The sequence below is a fragment of the Sebastes fasciatus genome, chromosome 12 (assembly GCF_043250625.1).
Source record: "Sebastes fasciatus isolate fSebFas1 chromosome 12, fSebFas1.pri, whole genome shotgun sequence".
In the NCBI taxonomy this organism is placed as follows: Eukaryota; Metazoa; Chordata; class Actinopteri; order Perciformes; family Sebastidae; genus Sebastes; species Sebastes fasciatus.
Genome location: NC_133806.1, coordinates 14,872,234 through 14,891,535, shown reverse-complemented (window position 1 = coordinate 14,891,535; position 19,302 = coordinate 14,872,234). Strand labels below are relative to the sequence as shown.

Genomic DNA, 19,302 nt, shown 5'->3' with positions numbered 1-19,302 from the left:
CGAGAATAAAGTCATAACTTTACGAGAAAAAATTAAATAATAAGTAAAATTACTACTTTATATTATGACTTTATTCTCGTAATATTATGACTTTCTTATATTCTCATCTTTCTTATTTTAGTACTTATATTTCTTTACATATATTGTGTTTGTATTGTAGTATAATTTACATGTTACATTCTCCTTTATTTCTATTTTATTACATTTCTTTATGTTTATACAAGAGCAACTGTAACGCCCCCCAGGGATCAATAAAGTATTTCTGATTATGATTATGATAGTTCTACAATAATTTCTGAAATGCTAATGTTAACATCAGTTAGGCTAACATACAGAAGTTAACATCAACAACAACAGACATTATCTCATTGCTTTATTTCACATAATGCTACAGAAACAGCAAGCAGCAGCTACCTAACGGTGCAAGCCTTGGCACAACTTGAAAGCTATTTTTCTCAGTTTTTCTCATTCTCAGTTTAGCAGTTGTAGTGATGGACCAACACCTACATGTCTTTTTGTCTAAAGACTTAATAATAGACTTAATGCTAACTCCAGAGGAGGTTCACAGGTATGTTTCACAGTCCAAGAAGCTTGAAGGCATCCCTTAAATCTTCTGTTTCACTAGGCTGAGAGAGAAAGAAAGAAAGAAAGAAAGAAAGAAAGAGAGAAAGAAAGAAACATATCATTATTAGAATTTCTAAACAAATCAATATTGGTTTGACTTACTCCCATTTGGTAAATCTTCTACCTGGAGGATGCGGCTGAGTTTTCTGGTAAGGCGAACAGAGTTTTGGTGCATCTCATCCCAGGCCTTGAACTTGCTCTGCTTCCGATCCACAAAGGTCTGCCAGCAATAGAAGTAGTCTGAAGAGAGAGGAAAAAAATAATCGTTGTTGTTGACATCCAGAGAGCGACCATGATCAAGGAAAACAATTGCTTTTTATTCTGGCACTAGAATCATATACACATCTGCTCTCTCTTTATATCTCTACCACATTTAAACCAATTTATGCCTCCACCTTTGTAACTCATGACTGAGATCTGCACGCCAGCTTTTTTCAGCATTCTTAGTCCATCTCTTTCACGGCTGTTCTCCATGTCACAGAAGTAAAGGCGAGAGACGAAGATCCTGAGGCGAAGGTTGGGCGTTTTGCTGAGGAACTGGGACAGTGTGACGGAGCAGTTGACGCAGGGAGACCAGGAGCAAAACCAGGTGATGGAGTAACTGAGCCTCTTCTCTCCGGGGACTCCCTGCCCCCACAAACCAGGGCACAAGGCTCCCAGGTAGCGCATGAACAGCAGCTATGAAGATAAAGGAAACAACGAAAATAAGAAGGATACAATATTGTTATTTTCTCCCCTGAACAGGCACTTCTCATATGCTCCCCCATCTTGACCCACATTACTCACCTCTACATGGCAGCCATTGCGATTGCGGAGGTGTCCAAAGTCAAAGGTTAAGGAGTCTGGCCCCACTCGCCTCTTCACTACGAAGCAGAGGTATGTCTCATGCCGGCCTCTTGCCCAGCGCATGTTCTTGTAATGGAAGATGAACTTTTTTCGAGGCAAAAGCACACTGAGACAAAGGGAGAAAAGGTGCCCTTTTTATTAGCCAATGACATGTGGGCGCAGTACAGCTTACCTAGAAAATATTTAAAGTTTTTAAAGGTGCTAGATGCGAGACTGGGAGCATTTCTTTTGCCGCTATAGCTTGCAGCCCAGCCCCCAGGAGGTATGTTGGGCTTTGAAGCAAATTTTCGTAGTGGCCAAACGGTGGTACTACAACTTCTGTGTCCATCACGTGATGCTATTGGGCCCAAATTTCCCATAGACTTACATTGGGAAAGAGACATCTGTAACTCAGCGTATATTTTTTTTTTAGGTAAATCAACACTTGAATAGCCCTTTTTTAATCATTAGGTCCTAAAAGTTGTAAAATGCACTAACCGAATCCAGAGTTATTTCCCTTCCTTCGTTCATGTGAATGAGCCCCACTGGAGGGTGGGTGCTACACTTCCACAACTGCGCCATTGGTCAAGAGCGGCGTCCCTGAGCTAGCCAGTGGGGCACGCTCACATGTTCGAACATGCAATAAATGCATGCATGCCCGGCCCGGCTATGTCAACAAAACACGGAGAAGCTGTTATTACAACACACTCAGAGGGAGAACGGCTTCATTCTCTGCTCAGGTAGACATACTCATCTATATATTTACATAGACAATTGTTGTTTGATGTTATATTAATGCTCTGGATATCGTATAGAGCACCTTTAAAGACCAGATCCATTTCCAAAAACCTGGTGCTCTGTTTTTTATCAGTCAACATTTCTTCAGTAATAATGGCATTCTCAAAGGCGTTGCTGTTCTGTAACATCTTTAGTGACAGATAAGCTCAGTAGTATTTTATGCCGGGAAAGTCTGAGACAAATTCTATTAAGAAACTCATTAAATTACCACTTTAACTTATTATTAGTCAGATGATTCGCACATGTCAAGTTAGCACAATAAACTTATGTAAAACCTGTGGTTAACCAAATGTGAGTGGACAGTCAGAAGAGGACTAACGTTCACTACTTATTTTCTCACTCTCACTTTCACAACTTCTGGTGAAACCAGGACAGTTATTCATCATCCTATTAATACCGAAACCTCAACTAATAATGCTCAAAGGTGGTAAAGTGCCATAGTTATTGAAACAGAATTCCATTGAAGAATATTTTATATTAGTATCAAAGTATCATCCCTTGTAAAAAACTTTTTTTAATTTAATAGTATGCGTGTGTAATCTGTATAAATATGTGTCAAATTGAAAGACATACATCATATAAATAGAATGTATCCATTTTGCTCACCTGTCTAGCTTTGTAATCATTTCGAAAGACGCGCTTCGCTTTGTCACTCGGCGGGCCTATATGTGCGCTTATGTGTTGGCCGTCAGGTGGGCGCACACACCACCTCAAGAGAGAGGAACCACATCTGAGTGATTGTGTGTTTGTGTGTGTGTGTGCGTGTGTGTGTGTGTGTGTTTGTTGGGGGTTAAAGGGAGGGAACTGAGAACATATACCTCTAAACATAAACATCCTGCAAACAGAGGCAGCTTCTGGTTGGACAGAATTATTTTTCAAAGTAAATTCAGGGGGCGTGATACAAAAGAGATGGATGGAATGAATTGTCTTGCTGCAAAACAATTAAAGCTATAAATAAATAACTCATTTTCCACATTAGTTCACACAGGGATTGAAGTGAAACCATTCTGTTGGTATAAGGCAATAAAGGGATTTTATTGGGGGAGGCAGATTACACAACACAGATTTTACTAAACAATCTGAGTGACCACACATGAGAGGCGGAGTGTTTGACGTGATTTGTACCCTTTGGAGTTTCTCACAGACGTCAGTGAACTGAGCCAACTGGCTGGAACTTTCCAAACACTTGAGACTCATCCAGTGTCTCGCCCCTCCACTTTAGTTTTCCCAGATCATTAGGTAAAAACTGCCAGATACCTTCTCACCTTGATCAACAGTGGGATCGCCACCGACCCCTCCTGCTATTCAGCCTTTTCCCCCCACCACCTCCTCGGGGCCCCCAAGATTTGGTGGAGCCATAGGCGTTCCCAGACCTCGGAGGCCCTGACACCTACTTCGTCCTGTGATCTGGGTTTTCCCAAACTGTGTCAGGCTGGGAGCAGAACTGTAATCGACCTCCCTCACCCTACGTGTGTGCTAGAGCGGCCGGCCAGCTGACCGACCGCAGTGTGTGGATAAATCTCACTCATAAGCCTTTGAACCATCAGATGCTGTCATCCGTCCTCGCCAAATCAGGATGTGTATTATTTTGCTCTCGTCTTTTCTTTTGCTCTGTCTGTTTTAGCTCTGGTCCCAGTCTGCTCACTCAGTGGCACTGCATGCAGGCATCCTGCTTTCCCATGACTCCCCTCACCCTCTCATGCACTCTGTGGTTTGGGGAATTCACCGTTTCCCAGGGTGGCTGTTTTTGGAGCTCATCTGTGTGTGTATGCGCGCATGTGTGTGTGCTTGCCATCTGTATGAGCATGTCATTAACACAGTCTATATGTTATACATCATCTGGAACAAATTTATCCAATTTATCCTATGATTGTGTGGTGCCCCAACATTTAGAGTGATTTCATGAGTGTGTGTGTGTGTCTGCAGGCTCGGGGCGACCTCACATCATATTGCATTACTCTGACGGTGCACTAAGCACTAATGTCCCTGCACATTTGATCTTGTGTGCATGTGTCTTTTCTCAACTTCAAGAGGCTGATCAAATGCCAAACTATATGTAACCACTTCCCACCCAGCTCTCTGGGTTTGACCACAGTTGACCAAGGTCAACTCACAGTCACACATGAACGCTCACGTGCACTACCACCCCTCTGGTGTGTGTGTGTGTGGTGGAGTAGTACAGTATGGCCAGACATGGCTGTGCATTTAACCCATAGTCAGGGGCAGAAACCGGGGGTAGGAAATGCCAAGTCATACTTTCCAAAACCCACCCGCCCACACCCTGCACACGCGCACACAAACACTCACACACAGCAGCCATATACCGTGCAGACGCACATGACCACAGTCACAAACAGACTTTCTTTCCAGTGTGTGAACTCACATCTGTTTCCTGACAACAATAATAGCTACAGATCAGGCGGGTAGAGGCCCAGCTAACAGGTGTCTGCTCTTTTGACAGTCATGAAGAAACAACCTGATGATGACCAAGAACTAGTGGCACAAGTAAAAATACAGCTTTGACAAGGTGAAAACGACCTGACCACACACTTACTCATGCTTGTACTGTAACAACACTATTGTGTTACCGGGTGTCTCAGCTTTTTCATCAAAGTTAATTAAAGGACAGTGATTTTCCACCACAGCTTGCATGATGGAGTTTGCAGTAAATTATACAGTAGGCCTATATTTGTCCTCGCATCAGGTGAGATATGCCTCCTTCCCACACACATTAACACTGTGGTGTTTATCTGTGGCACACTGATGCTGTATACTGACATTGCCTGAGGTTAGCAGGAGGTAGATGCGAGCGTGAGGGCTGCTAACCATATTCAGGTTAGCCTCAGACTGGGGCTGCTGTGTGCACTTCCCCTCTTAGTCACATAAACTGCCAGTCACCTGCAAACCACACACACTCTTGAGTCTGAGGACCTATGCATATACTTTATTTAATGTGCTGTTTAAATCTGCAATTTGTTTTGAAACACTAATTTATAGTAGATTTAAATTTGTATGATTTTGTAATAAATACAATATTTTAGCGCTGCAACTAACACTTACTTTCATTATAAATTAATCTATATTTGTATTTCACACTTAATGTTATTTAATATTTACTGATTTACTTCACCAAAGCAAAGCCCTAAAATTGCTTTTTTGTGCAACAAGTAGTTGAAAACTCAAAGTTTATAATGAGGTTTTAAAAAAAAAAACACAAATCCCTACATTTGAGAGCTTGTAACAAGAAAATGTTTCTTACTTTGACTTGACAATTTACATAAAGAAATAAAAGTAATACGTTTGAAACTGTTATTTCCCGTCGATCGAAGTTTCAGCACTTAATATAATATTTAACACATACTACCATTACCAGCATTAAATAATGCAGAATTTTGAATACTCATAGTAAAATAAAACAAAGAAAACCAAAATGAAAGAAGATATCTGGAGCAGTTTTTTGCAGACTCATGTACCCACATACTGAACGTGACGATGAGCAACGGCAGCGAAGGACCACAGAAAGATAAAAGCAGATACATTCTGCATTCACATAAACCACACATACTTCCTATACAGTCTCTGTACATCCTCCCACACATCTGTACGTTGTTTCACACACAAACAAAGACGTGCAATCACACATCATTTACTGTGTGAACGTTTTTGAGAAAAGAACCACACAAACACATAATTAGGAAACATATTTTTCATAAATATTTTATTTCATTATAAATGATGAGCATGACTGTGACTTCATGATACCATTTATACGCAACCATTTGTTTTATGAGAATTGAAAAATGGTACTTCATGTGATGAAAAGGTAAAAATATACTTAAAACAAACCAAACAGCAACACATAGAGTAAATAAATATTGGCATAAATAACACAGATATTCAATAAATTATCAACTTAAACAAACATGTTGCAGCAATAACACATTCAACTTTAGCAGAGATCCATAGTTCGCACTTATGTTATAGCTTCATTACTTTTAGCCATCCCAGTTCAACTTGTTTCTCTCCATGAGTCCATCATCAGTCACTCACAGGTCTTTGTAAAACACTTTAGTGAGGGGGTATCCCAGAAAACCTCTCTCTGGAGTCTCCAGCTTCGTCTCCTCATCATCTTCCTCTTCATCAGTCCCCTCCCCAGATAGCCGATAGCCCACCTTCCTGAAGAAGGCCTCCCCCAGCTTGGACGGGTAAGGGACGTGTGCGTACACCCTGTGTGCGCCGCTATCCCTCTCTCTCTGCTCCAGACTCTGGGCCAGCAGCCGGCCCAGACCTTCCCTGCGGTACCAGCAGCCCGTCACCAGCCTGCAGATCCTCCTGATGTGCGCTCGCTTCTCGTTTTCCCTGAAGATGCAGCCGAGGATGTCACCATCGCAGTCTGCCACCCAGACTTGCCCCGCTTCCTGCTCCCTCTCTGGGGTGACATCCTCTGTTGACACATCTTTGTCCTTGTCTTTGGGTGTGATTCTGCGCCTTGGCTGAGTAAAAGAAAGAAGATTATTTGGCTGCAACATTAGGTCACTAGAATTAAAGGGGGCCTATTATACTTATTATCAGGTAATGCTTGCATTTTGGGTTTCTACTAGAACATGTTCACATGCTTCAATGTTCAGAAAATGCTTTACTTTTCTCATACTAGCTGTGCTGCAGCACCTCTTTTCGCCCTCTTGAAAAGCCCAGTCTGCTCTGATTGGACAGCTGGCCCACTCTGTTGTGATTGGTCAACCAAACCAAACTCTTCAGACTCCAGCTCCGCTCTGACTAGCTTTGTTTGAGGGCGTGCCAAACTAGCGGTTATGCAAATGTGTTACTTGGTGACATCACAACGTTACAGAAGAAAAGGCGGGACTTCAAGCAAGGTGTTTCAGACAGTTCAGGAGCAGTGTTTCTTTGGGGGAGAAGAACTCCCTTTGGCGTGAACTTTGTAACGTTGCAGACGTTTTGCATCCACAAAAAACTATATAACACTTTAAATGAAAGGAGCATACTAAAAGCATAATAGGTCCCCTTTAAGTGAAACTCCCCAAAACACTTTCCAGCAAACCAGTAGACTAACCTTTTTAGAAGCTGATGTCTTGCCGCTGATCCTACAGTAAGGATTCAGCAACGTCTCATCCTGTGTCCCTCTGTAGCTGCTACCCACATAGTCCCAGTAGGGGCGGCTGCTGCCCAGAACCCCCGAGGACCGCGGCATGGTGATCTTGAGAAAGATAATTAGCAGGAAGACAGGAATAGCAAGGGCCAGGATGAAGGAATGGACGAGGCAGCGCAGCATCGAGGAGAAAACAGCCAGGATGAAGAGGCAGAGCGGACGAGTGAGGACGTGGAGGATGAGACGGTTTTCTGTGCCCTCGCAGCCCTCCTGGAGAGATGCAAGTTAAAAAAAGAAGTAGCACTATAGGGCTGGACGATATGGCCAAAATCTTCTATCACGATATAGGTCATTTCATATCTCGATAACAATGTATATCATGATATAGGTCATTTCATAACTCAATAACAATGTATATCATGATATAGGTCATTTCATAACTCAATAACAATATATATCATGATATAGGCCATTTCATAACTCAATAACAATATATATCATGATATAGGCCATTTCATAACTCAATAACAATATATATCATGATATAGGTAATTTCATATCTCTATAACAATATATATGATATAGGCCATTTCATATTTATACAACAAATACTGTATATCATGATATCGGTAATTTCATATCTTGATAACAATATATATCATGTTATAGGCCATTTCATATCTCTATAACAATATACAGTATATCATGTTATAGGCCATTTCATATCTCTATAACAATATATATCATGATAAAGATCATTTCATAACTCGATATATATCATGATATAAGTCATTTCATAACTCGATAACAATATATATCATGATATAGGCCATTTCATAACTTGATAACAATATACAGGTATATCATGAAATAGGTCATTTCATATCTTGATAACAATATATATCACGATATAGGATGTTTTCTGGTAATTCAATAAATAAATATTCTACATGAAATAACCACATGGTAAAGCCTATTGTTGTATACTCCTGTGTGAATTAAATACTTGACAAATGAAAAATACTGAGTATTTTCTCATTTAATTAAGAAGTTTAGAGCAAAATGAACGTAATGGTTTCAAGCTAAATTATAGAGAAAAAAATAATAAATATTTTCAGCTAAACACTGACTGTTAACATGCATGCACACAAATACAGAGTAATCAGATTAAGAAAATAGTTTGATTTAACTGAGTGTGATCAGATTTTCTGAGAAATTTGAGGTAGTATGTGCTTGTTATCATCAATTTAAATGAGGTAATTATGTATCACCATATCTCGATGTGATTTCATCACGATATGGATTCCACTGAGACGATAAATTCCCACAACATTGAAAAATGTATATTTTACAAACCTTGATGAGGGCTTTGACCATCTCTATGTCGTCTTCCTTCATCCTCCTCATCACCACCTGATCCAGCTCCAGCCTCACCATGTTTAGACCTTATGCTCTACACACATCCACACAGTGTGCACATACAGGGACCCTACAAAAAACACATTTAAAAACAAGAGTACAAGGACAAAAGGTTGACATTTATTTTTGGTAAAACAGGTGACAGTGAAATACAACTTCATTATGTTAGATACTAAATCATGCAGATGTAGAACTTATTGTTTTATCTATACTGTGACACATGCTGTAGTAGAAATGGGTCAACATCTCCAATGCTCATATTATGCAATGCAAAGTAGTTGCAATGTAACATCACACCCACGCTGGCTCCAAACAACAAAGACAGATGGGGATTATGGAGGATTTGTAGCATGCATGTGTCACCATCATTGTGGACGCTTTCATCTGCACGTTTAACAGTGATCACCAAGAGCTAACGTTACAGTCGTAAACAGAAAGACCTTGTTCATATCCTTATATGGTTATTACGCAGTGCTGACACATTCAGACCCCCTGCTCCAGCTCTAAACCCCGGTTCCTCTTACCTTCTCCTCCACGCTGCTCACATTAAACAGACAATGAGGAAAACACTCTGCATGTGTCCCTCAGTTTGTTGTTAAATCCACGTTTGATTGAATGACCAGTCGTTTCTTGCGTAAAGGAGGGATTCTGAATACAAAGTACTCCCGTTTCACGTTTCCAATGTCTTGATTTACGCCATCTGCGTAAGCACAATGCGCACTGCGTAAAAGCTACGTGAATAGCGACGTCACGACGTAAACGGCAAACGCAATGACCTTTGTATGTTTAAAATAAGGACTCAAACTACAAGAAAACAAAAAAAAAAAGCCAAATGAAAGGTATTGACAGATTTATTAATAATTAATTACTATTAACATTGTGAAGAAAGTGGGCCATGTACAACATTTATTCACACAAAAAAAACATATTTACTTAATAAACAAACTGCCAATGACAGTATCATCATCAAACTAATATATTTAGGGAATATTCCGAGGTCCATGTACAGCCTATTTGAATGTATAACATTTCTAGTATGTGGCACCATGGGGTTACAACACAGTACTTGTCTAACTTCATGTTCTCCCTCAGCTCCGGGAGAACTCAAACTAAAGTGCTAAACACACCGAGCCCACGAATAGTGAGGCATTCACTCGCACACACACTTTCTTCTTCTCCAACATGCACACTTTCAGTTAGAGAACTGCATCTCTTTAGAGTTCGGTATAGGTCCATTTCTTATTGTGTCCTCAGTTGATGTCTGTACCTCTGTATTTGAGTTGTGTTCCTTTACAGATTTTTCGTTCGCCTCTGCCGTCACACTCTCATATTTCACCTCGCTGCTTTGTGAGATCTCTCCATCCCCTCCTCTCTCCATTCTTCCGTCTCTTAAGCTACTGGTGCTGACCTCAATTATGACAATTTCCTCTCCGTTTCCCAGCTGGAATATGCCTTCCATGGCTCCTCCGTCCTCCTCCGCCCTCCCACTTGCAGCATTGCAACCTGCCCCTTCTTCTCCCATCATCCCCCCTTCCCTTTCTATCAGAGCTATCATCTGCATACCTTCCTCGGTTTCCTGCTCCATCTTGGCCTCGCCCCTTAGTTCAAACACCACCTCCTGCCCATCAAGAGGCACCAAACTTGGGGTAGGAGTGCAGGAAAGCTGCAGGCTGGTTTCTTGCCCTTGGCTGAAGGTAGCATTGGATGGACCGCTGTCCTGTGCCTCGGTGTGGAAATGGAGGACGTAAGACTCTCCGTGGCTGCCTTCCTCTCCTGTCTGTCTCTCCACCTGCTTTTCTCCACCCCACTCACGCAGAAGTGACATCATCCCTCCCTTACCTCCCCCCTTTGCTCCTTCACCTTCGCCATCTGCGTTGAACTGCAACACAAGTGATTTTCCCTCCCCACCCATTCCTCCATCTGCTGCCTCTCCTGAGGCTTCCCCGTCAAACTGTAACACGTATGATCGCCCGCCCTCCTCCATATTCATCCCCTCCTTTGCCCGTCCTTCATTATCAAAACATAACACAAACTGTTTCCCTGTCATGGTGTCCCCCGTCCTTATTTGTCCCACTGTGGTATGATGTTTCCTTTCTAGAGTAGCAGTGACGGGAGTAGAAACTGATGCTGTGGCTACTGTGGTGGCTGGTGTTACCATGGTAACAGCTGATGGGTGTCCTGAGGTGTCCACTGTGGAAGATGAAAGAATTGGGACAGAAGTGCAAGATGTTGACACTGTGGATGCAGATGATGTTAATGACTCTGTGGTGTTAGCAGTAGTAACAGTCTGCGAAACACTGATCCCAGTACAGTTTGTTACTGACGGAGCTCCACCTGCTGTCTGACTGACGGGAGCTGCTGCAGACATCTGAAGAGCAGCTTTCGGTTTGCGTCCCCGTCTTCCCCGAGCAGTCCGCGTGCTCTTCCCTAATATGGGCTTGGTCAGTAGGGAGTTGGACGAGAAAGTGCGTGTTGGCGTGGCAACGGGAGTGTTTGCATTGTTATTATTGTTGGTGAATATGTACCTGGTCTGCTGTTGCTGCTGTGATATGGTTTGAAAGTGGGATATCGGAGTCTGTGTTTGGTTTAGGACGGGCTGGAGTGCTTGGATTGTCTGGAGCATAGGGAGGGTCTGAGGCTCCGGACCTGCTGAAGGGTTGTTCGACGTGGGAACGAGAATCAAGCTGGACTGGCTGCCGTTGTTAGAGGGGCACTGTAGAAGGTAGAAGCTTTGGGTCTGGGACGGAGGCAGTGGTGGTGGAGGTGGAGGTGGAGGAGCTGGTGGAGGGGATGACAGAGGAATGAGCTGCAGGCCGCTGGCTGTCTGAATCATAAAGTAGTTTTGGGAGGTGTTGGGGGGGATATTAAGTGCTGGCTGGGACACGATCAGGCTGCCATGGTTTCCTGAGGTTTCCAAGGTGATGGGGTTGAGCAGGGTCGTGGTGGTCGTTACTCCACCAACACTGGCTTTCACAGCCACTCCATCTTTACCTCCACCGCCAGGACACGGCAGGGGAACGCCACTGCCGTGGGTGCGGATGTGCCTCTGCAAGTAGGAGTGCATGACAAACTCCTTAGTGCAGTACGGGCATTTGAAGTCCTTGCTTGAGGAGTGTGTGCGAAGGTGGAGCTGGAGGTTGGAGGAGTGTGTAAAGCTTTTATTGCAGTGTGTGCACTGAAAGGGTCTCTCACCAGAATGGGTGCGTTCATGCTGCTCGGAAAAACGAAAGAAGAGGGAAGACAATTGAAGAAAGAACATAAAAACAGATTTATTCAAAAAGCTAATAATCGACATGAGTTCATAGCCGAATGTGTGCTGACCTGCTTGAGGTTTGACGTCTGGGAGAAAGACTTTGAGCAGATGGAGCAGGTATGAGGCCGCAGTCCAGAGTGCATCTGACTGTGTCTACGCAGGCAGCTGGTGTTCTTGAAGGACTTGCCGCACTCCTTACACACATACGGCCTCTCGCCCGTGTGCTGCCGTAGGTGGTACTGGTAGTGAGAGCTCCATTTGAAAGTGAGAGGGCAGTGAGGGCACTGGAAAGCCCGGACACCGGTGTGTACCTGGGTAACGTGAAAGTGGAAAAAATATGAATTAATTTAACTTATCTTACACTTATAGACACTTTATCACGATATTACGATATCTAAAATCTAAGACGATATCTAGTCTCATATCACGATATGGATATAAATCAATATATTGCCCAGCCCTAAAGATAAGATAATAATGCAGCCACAGCCTCGGCCTCTCTCCGCTGCATTTCTTCAGGGGTATACTCAAATAAACACTGCTGAATATTTGAGTCAGCCAGGTTTAGGAAGTTCAGTTTTTGAGCGGCATCTAGAGCATGCGTGCCCCCCCCACCTACCCAGAGGCGGAGACAAGAAATCCAAGCTGAAACAGCCTGTAGTTGTTCCTCGTATCAAACTACGTCACTGTGACGTCAAATGACGGCGCTGGATGCAGGAAGAACAACAGATTTTGCAGCTGCGAAATCTCAGCTTCCCCGGTCATTATAGCACGCACTGAGGAATTTATTGCTTCAGTCGACAACATTTGGTCATCCACCCTTTAAAGAATGCAATGAAATCCATTGTTTCCATTTCATTGTCTTTTCCAATAAGACCTAAATGCAACCCAGGAGTGGCAACCAGGAAACATCAAAATGTGTGAAGGATGCAATCAACAGTTACAACTGTTACAACTCAAGTGTTGTGCTATAGCACTTAGTCACAAGAAGGTTTTAACCACAGAGTGTGTTATTGTGTTGAAAGGATTTTTTATTGCTTGTTGCATTTGTCTGTTGTAGATTACATTCATCTGCAGGGGTGTGAATCATACTACACAGCTGCAGTCCCTGTAAACTAGAGGAATCTTGGGTGACATAAATTATCAAATTTAGCTCCCATATGATGATCTCTCATGTGGAAACTTTAATTTGTGTAGAGATTTCTCACAACAGAAGCCTTACCCTCTGATGGATTGAAAGCAGAGACGACCTCTTGAAGCTCTTTCCACACTCGGTGCAGCGGTAGGGCCTTTCCCCAGTGTGATCTCTCATGTGGTACTTTAGTCCCGATGAACCTTTGAAGGCTTTTCCGCACTCTGAACAGCGGTATGGCCTCTCTGTATCAAAGTGTTTGAAACTGAGTGTCACATTTGTGAAAATTATAACTAAAAATTACATATAATACAGTAAAAACTGAATTAATGTTGACTGTCTATCAACCATTACAGTAATTATCACAGTAAAGAACAACCTCTTAAGCGTTAAGTTAAGTTCCCTGGTTGCTATAAATGTATTAAACAACCAATTTGATATTGAATGATGGGTAGCTTTACAGTCAGAGAATTATCAGTGCAGGGGGAAAGCATATCATACCAAAACACATGAACAGATTGCTTGGCTCATATTCCCTAATCTCCATTGTCTCCATGTTTTGTGTCTGCTCTGCTATGACAATGTCTTTACCTCCAGCAGGAGTGCTCTTGCTGGCTCCCGTCTTTTTAGGGGCTCTGGTCGGTTTGGCCGGCTGTTCCTCTTGCTCCTCGCCAACGGCGATGATGTTGACGTGGATCTCCCTCTGGCCTTCCTGCTGCTTGTCAGCCTGGCTGGGAGAGGAGGGGAGGGGGAGAGACAGGGAGAGGGAGGGAGGGCACACTATCTCGGCCTCTGCCTCAGCCAGGAGGCGTTGCTCAGGCGTGTGGGAGTGTTGGTGGGTGAGGAGTGAGGAGAGAAGGGGGAAGGAGCGGTCGCAGGCGGAGCAGCTGAACTGGGAGCGGGACTGCGATGAAAGAGAGTGCATCTGGACAAACAAAAACGGAACACAAGAGGCAAATATTATTCTTTGATAGATGCATCGAAATGCAATATATGAATCTCAGTGCTCGATATGCAGTGCAGTGCTGCAATTTGCGGAAGAGCAACTATATCAGTCATTCTCACCAGTGAAACATGTCTATTGAGGCCTCCACTGGTCTTGAAGGTCTTATTGCAGTAGCCACATGACAGCCCTGCCCATGCGGTTCTGGCCTCTGGCTGAACGGTCTCAGAGCTCTGAGTCACCTCGGTGAAGCTCTGTAGCAGGTCAAACTGGGCCTGGGTGGCGCCCACATTCTGAGGACAAACCGAAGGAAGTTATACACATAAATAAAATGTATCTTCAGATCAAACTCAAGCACTTTATAAAAGGGTGGGTATGTGTTTTTTAGATCAATTAAAATTAGATCATGTAGACAAATTAGTGTACGGTCATTCTATTCCACACCACATTACAAACAGTAGATACACTGTACATCATACAACTTAGTCATATAATCAGACTGAATTGCCATTCTGTTCCACTTCATTTATTTAGCCTGACGTGTTTATGACGTGTTTATGATAGCTGATGTCCTGTTTCCTCGTTAGCGAGTGGCTAACGTAATTTTCGGCTGACACAGAACAGAAGCTGCAGTAGCAGTTACTAGGAGCAGTTGACCTAACGTTTGTAACACTGATCAAAGAAATATGCTGATTTGTAAATCGCAGTGAATCTCATCCACGCTTTTAGCCATTTTTGTGTCAGACCTATTTGAATTGCTGAACAAATCAGAGATGTGAGCGGCAATTCATATGTCTGGAACCAGGCTACATACAACCCTCCATGACCTGATTCCCTGCTTGTCTAATTCACTTTCTTTTGTTGAACTTTTTTATTCTTCTCTTTTCACATGTATCTGTTTGATCCAATCACTTACTGTATTGCTGCCATCTGCTCCCTCCGTCAGTCCGAGGAGCACCTCTGTCGTGTGTCCGTTTTCAGCCACTGTCGTAGTCTCCACCACCTCCTCGAAATCAGCCAGCAGGTGACCAGCTCCCACCAGCCCATCCCCAACCTCCATCCCTGCTCCGGGCCCCCCCTCTCCACCGGCCCCGTGTCCCTCCGGAGCCATGTGCACGACCTGGTGCTCCTCTAGATCTGTCCGTGTGCCAAAGGTGTGGCTGCAGCTGCCACAGCTGTACAGCAGCACACTGGCCCCGGTGTGTGTGCTCAGGTGAACCTCTGTCCCGATGGCCCTGGACGAACACATGCCCACCCCTGAGGAGGTGAGGGTGAGAAGGCTCGAATTCTGCCCGGACGAGGTGGTCGATAGGAACACTTCTTCCATCCCCACCCCCACTCCATCAGCTCCCTCCTGGCTCACAAATCCCACCATGTCCGTCAACATGGATGACGTCACTTCCTCTGCCCCTACCACCACCTCCACTACCTCATGTCCCGTCCTTGCGTCCTCTCCCCTCTTTCCCTCCTTCCCTGCTGCGTTGAGGTTGGAGTGCGAATTCTTGTGCAGGGCCAGGTTGGATGAATGCGTGAAGCTTCGTCCACACTCGCCGCAGATGTAGGGCCTCTCACCTGTGTGTATCCTCATGTGCTGCCTCAGGTTGGTAGACTGAGTGAAAGATTTGTTGCACACTGAGCAGGTGTAAGGCTTGAGACCGAGGTGGACATTCTTGTGTCGCCGCAGACTGCTTGAATTCTTGAAGGCCTTGGGGCAAGTGTCACAGGGGTATGGACACTCTCCAGTATGCTGGCGCAGGTGATACTGGTAATGAGAGCTCCACTTAAAGGTCAGAGGGCAATAGGGGCACAAGAAGGTACGCACTCCAGTGTGGACACTCTGATGGACCTGGAGATAGACAGAGATAGAGATTTGAAATCTCTTGCTCATTTGTAACCTTTTCCCTGAAAACAAATCCTTTTTATAAAATGACTTTGTTTGACATCTCACCTGGAGCAGAGAGGAGCGTTTGAAGGCTTTGCCACACTCCTGACATTTGTAAGGCTTCTCCCCTGAGTGAGACCTGCAAAAGAAAAGTAACTATTCAGGAAGATAGCACAATTCATTATAAATATACATCATCAAAGGTGTCACACATAATCAATACAGAATCATGTATTAAGGACTATAGATTTTACATAGTCCTCACTACTTTGAGTTTCTTGTTAACCTGAATTTGGACACTTCTGCCTCCATCTCCTATTCATTTCAAATAATAAAGTAATATCAACAGCTTTAGGCCTCTATTGTTACAGTGTTACAATTATTAGCAGGGTTGTAACGATACATCGATCTGGATCAATTTATCGATTGAATGATCAACGATTCAATATCATCGATGCAAAGTGAAAACATCGATACTTATCGTCATCTTTAAAGATACGCCTTTATTTTGAAATTTCCATGGCACGTCTGTGTCACTATTTCCATCCAAGCGCACCTCTTTCCTACAGAGCCCAGTGATAAAATTGCCAAATCTTATTTTAGTTGCTCTTTGTGAGTTTATATAAATGTAGAGGATTGTGTTAAAATGGGTATATGATATGGGCTAATATTTTGTAAGGCCCCTTAATTGAACTGAATCAAAATCGTATCGTGACTTTGTAGCATCAGCAAATATCATATCGTTGTCCAAAGAATAGATAAATCGTATCGTGATGAAACTTGTGATTTACAGCCCTAATTATAAGAGTGGTAAAGAGCATTTAATCATGGGCACCGTTGGTGGTAGAGCAGTGCAGAGGAACCCTTGAAGGCCTTAGGGCAGAGGTTGCAGCGGTATGGTCTCTCATTGTTGTGGCTCCGCTGGTGGTGGGTCAGCCTGGACGACCACCTGAAGCTCTTCCCGCAGTCCATACACTGGAAGGGATGGTCAGACTGCTCGGGCTGCTGGGGTGGACCCGACACAGATGACGTCACCATGTCCAGAACCACCTCTTCCCCACCCTCTACTATCCCCTTGTCTCCCCCCACCAGCTCCCCTCTGTCCTCGCCATCGCCATCCTCTCCCGAACCGAGAAGGGATGGGAAAGGAGACAGGCAGGCGTTGGACTGAGGCGGTAACAGTTCTGCTTGGACCACTAAGGCCACTGAGTTAGCCATCACCTAGGGCAAGCTGGTTAGCAGATGAGGGTGTTCCTTTGGCAGCAGGCGGGGGATCAGTTTTGGTGCAGTATCATGTTTTTTTCTTTCACCTTTCCTTCATTCATGTTTTCAGCAACTGGCGACACCAGCTGTCATCCCAAGTAGACAGCTCAGGACAGGTCTGACATAAAGTGAAATAAATACAGTATTAGAATATTCCTGAGCAGTTCAAGACCTATTTTAAAATAAATTCTCAGGTCCATTCTTACTCAACCCATCAATCTCTAGATCTTTTTAAGCGTATAAATGTACCGGGTCGGGATCCCATGCGCGTTCGCATATGCGCGCTCGCGTGTGGCCGGAGTCACTGCTCCTCTGCCTGCTTACCTTCACTCACACAGCGCGCATTCTCGCTGTCTCGCTCCACCTCTAGACGAGCATGTGCGCTCACTACACACTGCAGGAGAGTTAGTTTAGCTCTGAGAATATCTAGTGGACATTTATGTAGAAATAACTGCTGCAGCTCCTCCAGACCAACAGAGGTTTTCCGTGTCTTGTGAAGTGACGGGGCTCCGCAGAGAGAAACGTTATCGTCTCCGACCGGGTGCCGGTGTCTCCCTGCGGACGCAGTCGGGAGACGGTAACGTTTCTCTTCCCGCTTTTGCTGAAGCAGGAAAAGCCAACACTAGGATCAGCATTGATTCATGGAGAGACCTTCGTCTGGTCAGCTAACATTACTGCCAAGCAGGTGAAATATAGAGTGATATTGTGGTTTTAGCTGACGTGTGTCGCCTCACTGTTTTGAGCGATGCTCGTTCATGTCTATTTAGAGCGAGCAAGCGCGAGCCCGACGCTGACTTTCGTTGACTTAACGGCCACAGGTGTCGCTATTAACAAGCATTTCTGATTCTTACAAACAGTCCCTTTAATCTTGTCTCTAGGTGGAGGCTTCAGATAAGCCCAGTGGGTTTTTTGCCTCTTCCTGCACTGTATATTATTCATTTATTTATTTTTTTGTTATGTTGTATAGTCTTAAATTGTGCAAAACAAATAAACATAAACAAAACATTATTATAACTTGGTAACTCCTGGTGAGGATGTCCCCTTTAAATCCCACCCTCCCTCCCTCCTGTCTATGAAGCTGTCCTCCCCTCCTCTCCTCCCTCCCTCCCTGCTGTCTCTCCTCTGGCAGTCAGTCTGTTTCTGTCTGTCCCCGCAGTGCGGTGCCTACTAGCAATACACACAGGCCACAGCCAGGTTACACATGAAGCTACTGTATAAGTGTATCCTACTGTAACCCAACCAGCTGTGGAAGCAGACACACAACACAATAACTATATCAGTGTTCACAGTATCAACATAAAGAGCTCCTGGCCTTCATTTAAAGCTAATCTAGCCTCCGTCAATACGACCATATCCTCCATTAAACTGCTCGATAAGGATGCACGTGATTACAGTTGGAAGCAGTACTCACCGAGCAGCTTTAACTCATCTTAAAGCTGTATTGTTGATGTTATTAAAAGGGTACCTGGGTACCGCAGTGCTAATCCACACAACCTTAACAATAAACACAGCGCAGACTAACAGCAGTTCTCCACCCGATGCCGCCTTCTAAGAACGGCGACGCTGATTGGCTGTTCGCTACGATAGAAGCTCTACTCCCATTGGCTGCGAGCTTCAACAGACAGATTGACGTTTTTAAAACTCGCTAAAAAAATATTTTTATCTTTCAAATTTTACGGAAAACACTTATCAGTAATGTGTCTACACTTTAATATGTTAAAAAATAATTTATAAAGCTTTATTCATTTCAATATGAACCCGTTATTTTCTGACTATGGCGCACAGACTTCTGGGTAATGTAGTATCTTGTGTGTGTGTCTGCCCTGACTCCCCATCTGTCACAGTTCACATTGTTCACACTGTTCCTATAAATACCTATAGGTGTCCACCTGGACAGTAAATTAAACTGGAAAAAGAACACTGATGTTGTATTCAAGAAGGCCCAGTCGAGACTCTTCTTCTTGAGAAAACTTAGATCTTTTAAAGGTCCCATATTATAAAAAAGTGATATTTTCATGTTTTTGTTATTATAAAGCACGCTTAAGTCCTATATAAA

General features: G+C 43.7%; 3 protein-coding genes across 4 annotated transcripts; all 3 read right to left on the bottom strand.

Moving 5' to 3' along the window:
- Positions 1-153: 153 nt before the first annotated feature.
- Positions 154-2,873, bottom strand: aicda (activation-induced cytidine deaminase). The gene is made up of 5 exons (XM_074654872.1): positions 2,854-2,873; positions 1,411-1,576; positions 1,020-1,302; positions 749-864; positions 154-626 (listed from the first exon to the last, which is right to left on the bottom strand). Exons 1-5 carry the CDS (start codon positions 2,871-2,873, stop codon positions 576-578), a joined length of 636 nt encoding a protein of 211 aa, XP_074510973.1. The 3' UTR covers positions 154-575.
- Positions 2,874-5,938: 3,065 nt separating this feature from the next.
- On the bottom strand, positions 5,939-9,458 carry nat14 (N-acetyltransferase 14 (GCN5-related, putative)). Of its 2 annotated transcripts, none has more exons than XM_074653376.1 (4): positions 9,298-9,458; positions 8,711-8,843; positions 7,319-7,624; positions 5,939-6,740 (listed from the first exon to the last, which is right to left on the bottom strand). In XM_074653376.1, exons 2-4 carry the CDS (start codon positions 8,789-8,791, stop codon positions 6,294-6,296), a joined length of 834 nt encoding a protein of 277 aa, XP_074509477.1. In that variant the 5' UTR covers positions 8,792-8,843; positions 9,298-9,458; the 3' UTR covers positions 5,939-6,293. The 2 variants fall into 2 exon arrangements, with proteins under 2 accessions (XP_074509477.1, XP_074509478.1); XM_074653377.1 differs by having other exon boundaries at positions 7,319-7,462.
- A 148-nt stretch (positions 9,459-9,606) lies between these two features.
- On the bottom strand, positions 9,607-18,820 carry znf628 (zinc finger protein 628). The gene is made up of 9 exons (XM_074653375.1): positions 18,658-18,820; positions 16,819-17,364; positions 16,050-16,122; positions 15,018-15,947; positions 14,224-14,394; positions 13,750-14,083; positions 13,249-13,403; positions 12,095-12,337; positions 9,607-11,984 (listed from the first exon to the last, which is right to left on the bottom strand). The coding sequence occupies exons 2-9, from the start codon at positions 17,199-17,201 to the stop codon at positions 9,966-9,968; spliced, it is 4,308 nt and encodes a 1,435-aa protein (XP_074509476.1). The 5' UTR covers positions 17,202-17,364; positions 18,658-18,820; the 3' UTR covers positions 9,607-9,965.
- Positions 18,821-19,302: the final 482 nt, after the last annotated feature.